At 48.6% G+C, this 5,984-nt stretch overlaps 1 protein-coding gene across 1 annotated transcript; it reads left to right on the forward strand.

The window, feature by feature from the left end:
• Positions 1-2,327: 2,327 nt before the first annotated feature.
• RBM7 (RNA binding motif protein 7) lies at positions 2,328-5,747 on the forward strand. The gene is made up of 5 exons (XM_003212719.4): positions 2,328-2,505; positions 3,117-3,279; positions 3,841-3,934; positions 4,433-4,526; positions 4,955-5,747. The coding sequence occupies exons 1-5, from the start codon at positions 2,410-2,412 to the stop codon at positions 5,339-5,341; spliced, it is 834 nt and encodes a 277-aa protein (XP_003212767.1). The 5' UTR covers positions 2,328-2,409; the 3' UTR covers positions 5,342-5,747.
• Positions 5,748-5,984: the final 237 nt, after the last annotated feature.

Raw genomic sequence — 5,984 nt, forward strand, 5'->3', positions numbered from 1 at the left:
CCCAGGAGCAAAAGCAGTGATTTGAGAACTGCTGCTCTTGTGACACACTGGAACAGGCTGCCCAAGGAGGCTGTGGATGCCCTATCCCTGCAGGCATTCAAGGCCAGGCTGGATGCGGCTCTGGCAGCCTGGCCTGGTGGTTGGCGACCTGCACACAGCAGGGGGTTGGAACTGGATGAGCATCGTGGTCCTTTTCAACCCAGGCCATTCTATGATTAAGTGTCAGGCAGTGGAGGGCAAGGTTGCAAACAGTGCGAGGAAAAACAGGTGCAAAATTTGAAACAGTTTCCTTTGTAGGGCATTTTTTCAAGTACGGGCCATGCAAGACTGCCACAAGCAAGCAGGTGTCCATCACCACATCCTGCAGCTCTCAATTTGGTAGGTTGAGCACAGCACCAAGTGGAAAACAAAAGCACCCATTTGGAGATGCCCAACCCACGTGTAGAAAGCTAACGATGGGAAAGCTGTCAAACAATTCCAGCCAAACCCAAGGGGACCCAGTAAGGAAAAAAACCACAGAAGAAAGTAAATGAGGCTCCAGGGAAATTAAGCCAAAGTGGAAGTCCTGGCAGAGTAGGGTAATAATTTCCTTTCTGAATGAGTAACTGTTTAGAATTTAACCAGGCGAACACGATTAAACCAAATGAATATAAATTCTAGGTGCGGTAGTAAGTAATGAACTGAAGAAAATGAACAGGGGCCAATTAACAAGAAAATAGGATATGCCATAATGCATTGAAATCTAATGAAAAATGAAAGTAGAACTTCCCCTTTCGGTATTCTTTTTTTCCAGATGGAAAATATCCTTGTTTTACATCCAGCATATTCTAAAATATTCAAGGGATTACAGTTGCTGAGAACTGTACTTACCATACAATCAGAGAACATGGGAAAAGGGAGCTATTTCGCAAAACACTGGAGAAGTACATTACTTGAAAGATAACTGTCCAGAACTCTGCTCAAACATAAAACCAGAAGTTTCATCTTCACATTAAAGTGTAATGCAGCTGCTTAAAGAAGGAATACAAAGCAGCCTGCCTGGGTTAGTGTCATTACAAGAGGCAGTACTTGGGATGGTAGAGGCTATCAGACAGAGTATTGCAGCAATAAAACAGAATGAAGAAATGAAGTGCTCAGCTCTCCAATCAACGCTGTGAGGTTTTTCTCCTTTTATTATTAAAAAACAAACAAACAAAAAACAACAAACAACTATCCTCCATCCTCGAGGCCTGGCTTCACAACAGCTATTTGTAATCACACTGAAAAATTCTAAAAAGTTCATCCTACCGCTTGCAGGTGAGCTCTCAAAGTAGCAACCTGTAAAAAGAAAAGGCTGAGAACATAAGAACAAGACACACAAAGCTTCCCATTGCAGTTTCTCAACCCTCCAGGAATCAATACTCATTCCAAGCTTTCCTGCACCTGGATGCCACCCATTTAGTTAATTTTAAAAATCGGTATCCCAGTTTTTAAACCAGATGTTTGATCAGAACCACTTGACAATTATTTGAAAGCCCCTTATATTAGCGTGGAAATGACCTGCCGTACAGCATCAATCTTTTGTTGTAGTCAGCTCTATGTGCTCAAGCCACCAGCTGGCAGTTGCTGTCATCAGTGAGGGCTCCAGGAGCCTCCCCTACTGCACTGAGCAGCTTCACTGAGTGCACTGCCCGCTCCTGAAGCTGCAGCAGGAACTTGCTCATGCAGCTAAGCAACCACCACTCATAGAACAAGGGTAAGGTTAAGGGTAAGGGAAGGGCTCAAGGTCCCTCCATCCCCACCTCCTGCTGTGGACTCATTATCTCCTACCAGCTCAGGCTGCCCAGGGCCCCATCCCACCTAGCTCTGAATGCCTGCAGGGATGGGGCACCCACAGCTCTCTGGGCAGCAGTGCTAGTGCCTCAATGCCCTATGAAGAAAAACATCTCTCCTTACATCTAACCCAAACCTCCCCTCTTTTAGTTGAAAGCCATTCCCTCTTGTCTTAGCACTTTCTGCCTGTGTAAAAACCTCACTCTCCTGCTCAGCAGCTCCCTTAGGCACCAGAAGGCCACAACAAGGCCTCTCCACAGCCTTCCCTTCTCCAAGCTGAATAACTTCAGCTCCCTCAGCCTTTCTTCACGAAAAGCACTTCAGCCCACACACCACCAGGCCACGGTTACCCGGACCTCGGGGAGACTGCGAGCTCACAACGCGTTGCTCTGCTGCTTTCTGAGAAACAACCGCGCTCTCACAGCCAGCACCCCTCAGCACGGCCCACAACCCCACAGCCACCCCCACCCGCTACTTCCGCCCAGCCCGCCGGAAGTAGGCGGTGCGCGCACGCGTCCATCACGTGTCCTCGCCTCCTTCGGCGCCTGCGCAGGAGCGAGCGGCGGCCCCGTTGAGCGCGGGCGGCTCGGCCGCGGAATGGGTGGAACGGCCGCCGAGGCGGATCGGACGCTGTTCGTAGGGAACCTAGACCCCAAGGTGACCGAGGAGCTGATCTTCGAGCTGTTCCATCAGGTAGGGGCTGCCGCCCGCCGCGCTTTATACTCGGGCGGGCGGGGCGGGGCCGGGCGGGCAACCTCCCGGCGCCATAGCGGGGCGGGCCCTGGCTGTGTACAGTAGCTGCGAACGGACAATCTTCTGCCGAGTGCGGAGCGGCGCCCCCGCGTGGGCTCTGCATCTCACGTGTGGCCACAGACGTCACCTGGGCGGCCCAAAACAAACAGTGGGATCGAGTGCACCGTCTGCAGTTTGCTGGTGACACCGAGCGGAGTGGTGCCAGTGGTACGATGCAGGGAAGGGATGTCATCCAGAGGAATACCAGAGCAGGGCAGTGAGGCGCTGGCACTGCTGCCCAGAGAGCTGTGGGTGCCCCATCCATGCAGGTGCTCAGGGCCAGGTGGGATGGGGCCCTGGGCAGCCTGAGCTGATGGGGGGGCAGCCCTGCCCATGGCTGCGGGTTGGGACCAGATGATCTCCAACCTGAGCTATTCTGTGAGTCAGATGCCACCTGGTGCATTGGTAGGATCTCTCCTGCTGCTCCATTACATGCTGCTTGGTTTAGGTTTTCCTTTTTGGTGAGCTGCTTGATTTGTCCTTTAACATTTGCTTTGCTTTATAATTCACAGGCAGGTCCGGTAATTAAAGTTAAGATTCCTAAAGATAAAGATGGTAAACAAAAGCAATTTGCATTTGTGAGTTTCAAGCATGAAGAATCTGTCCCGTATGGAATGAATCTCCTTAATGGGATCAAGCTCTATGGACGGCCCATCAACATTCAGTTCCGCTCAGGTACGCAGAAGCATTCAGTAACCCTGTTACTAGATGGAAAGAAAACTGCCAGCTCCTTCCTTCCCCCAGATCTGGCAGAGTTACAATTATTGGCTTATAGCAGCTGTTGCATGTGCTTCTGTCACAGTGTTGCTCACCTGCTCCCTGGTGATGCTGCAGAGCAGTGCTGTCACATAGGGTTGTGCTTTTATCCTTGTGCTTTGGCAGGAGATCTGTCTGCCAGTTTGGGGCATGGGCAGTGCCCAAGCTGAGGCTTTTCTTTGATTTTGTTTGATTATTTTCTGTACCCTTGAAGGCCCTTCTGAATTATCATGCTAGTGCTAAACTCTGCATCTGACTCATGTAAAGAGAGGCATGTTGACCAAAACTTCGCAGCCTGATTGCAACTTCCTCAGCTTGGTATTAGGGCAGTTTATGGTATCTTGTTTTGGAAGCTGGGTTATGTACTTTTGCAGATTGCTGATGATACTTAAGGGCTAATTAATCATGTGGAAATAGTTAGCATCTTACAAGCTCGTTTCATATCCAAGTTGCTCCAATGGATCTCACGTTTCTCCTCAGGGAGCAGCCACGCATCTCAGGACAGTAATTTGGCGTGTTTACCACATGGAGCAGCCAGCCTGGGCCCATCTGGCACACCACATCCAGCCAGCAGGTATGAGACAGACCAGAAGTACACATGCATTGTTGAAGCTGGAAAACGTATTCACACATTTAGCTTTCCTGATTCTCATTCCAAGCACAATTCAGCCTTTCTTCCCTATAGATTAATTACTTGCATTATTATTACTCTCAGTACCCTACATTCTCGGTACCTAAAAACCTAATGCAAAAAAGAACAGCATCATCTTGAACTTGTTTTTTTTTTTTTAGAAGATCTGTTTCACCAGTGCTTCTGGCCCAAGTAACATTTCTTATTAAAAGGTGTTTTCATACAAGCATAGAAAAGATCTGGTGATGTGAAGTGAGTGCTGCCTCATGCAAGCCTGTCTGCACTAGTTTCTCACAACAGTAGTGAGTTAAGGGTAATGCTTATCTATTTTTCTTTTTCCTAATGGTAGCAACATGACTACACAGCTAATGCCCCTTAGACTGGCAATAGTCTCGTGTTAGAAACATTTAAGACTAACTTTCCTAATCTTTTTTTCTGCAGATATGACAGGAATACAGATGGTATGGTAGCAGCAGGGTTCTCATCTATGCAGAGATCTTTGCCATCTCATGACAACCTTCAGAGACAAGCAGGGGTAAGCTGTGCTCTTCTGTTCATGGTGTCTAACCCTGCAGTCACTCACAGCTGATGGATGATGACATGCAAAGGAGTTGTCGATTTTCAGTACTTAGATGTTTCCTATAATTATTGTATTAAATCACAGGAACATATTTTTGGAATGTTCAACTGACAGTTGCAGAAGATAGATGGTTCCTTCTACTGAGCTGGGGCAGTCTTTGAGCTTTACAAGTTAAGCTGTAGATAAAGCAATCAGTAGCAGCCAGTCTGTGTTCAGTCTCCTTTCGTTGGTGCATTTCCATTTTCCCTTGCATCTGCAGCTTGATTAATGTCAAACTGAGAGGCGGACAGAGGAGTCTGAAATGTGCCATAGAATAATTTGAGCACTCTGCCAGCAGGAAAGCGCATTTAATCCAGCAAGGCATTTTTCCTTCTGTTTTTCAGATGCACGGCGCTGCATGGCAGCAGTCTCAGCCTGGCTTTGCTGTACCTGGGTACCAGCACGGCCACTCCCTCGTTCACCCATCAGCCTCCCACATGCTGCGGCGTCCAGACATTGCAGTGCTGCGCAAAAGCAGGATGGGCTCCCACCCCTACTACCCAGACAGCAGGCATTTGGGCCGAGAACAACGTGCAGGGGACCGTGGGCCTGACTATGGCAGGGGTAAAAGGGATGGCTATGAAGACAGAGGGCACATCTCTGAGCACCATTACCGGGGGAGCAGAGATGAACCATTCTATGACGATAGGAATCGCAGTGCATGGAGCCACGATTACGACAGCAGAAGAGAGAGCTACAGAGAGGGGAGCTGGCGCTTGACGCGGCACTGACACGTGCAGTGGGCTTTAAAAAACTTTATGCAAAAGAAAGATAAATCAAAGTTCCCTTTTAATGTTTGTAAATCTAGTGACATCGTGATCTTCCAAACCTAGCAGCTTGATTTTAAACGTGTGAACTCTACACCTCAGGGCTTTATGCAGGAAAACAAATGTGCCACAGTTTCAGAGAAAGCATTGTGCATTATAAAGAGTTTGTGTATTTTTGTAGTGCAGCCGAGGGAGGCACTGTCTGTTCCAGGTGTAGCTGCACATCTTTTTAAACGGATTTTAAGTGGTACGATGCTTTGTGGCATCTCAAGCGTGTTTTGATACCGAAATTATTCCTTTTGTATACCCCTCATCTCAGAGAAGAGTCCTACCAAGTCTCCCTGTGGATAAACCAAGCTCCTTTTATCGCTGTGTCAGTCTGGTTTCGTTCATTCAACTCACCCTCGTTTTATCCTTTGATGGTGTAATTCCTTCACCAAAGTCCCCGCGATGGCTGGGAAGCGCAGCCGGGTTGGTTTAACTGCAGCCACGCAGGGACCAGCTGCAGCCTCACGCATTTCCCTAAGGGTAGAAGCAAACAAGATTTTAAGCCGCCCCATAAAATCCTCGCAGCGGAGCCCCCGGTGCCCCGAGGGAGGTTCCGCGT

This window comes from Meleagris gallopavo, chromosome 26 (genome assembly GCF_000146605.3).
Source record: "Meleagris gallopavo isolate NT-WF06-2002-E0010 breed Aviagen turkey brand Nicholas breeding stock chromosome 26, Turkey_5.1, whole genome shotgun sequence".
Lineage (NCBI taxonomy): Eukaryota > Metazoa > Chordata > Aves > Galliformes > Phasianidae > Meleagris > Meleagris gallopavo.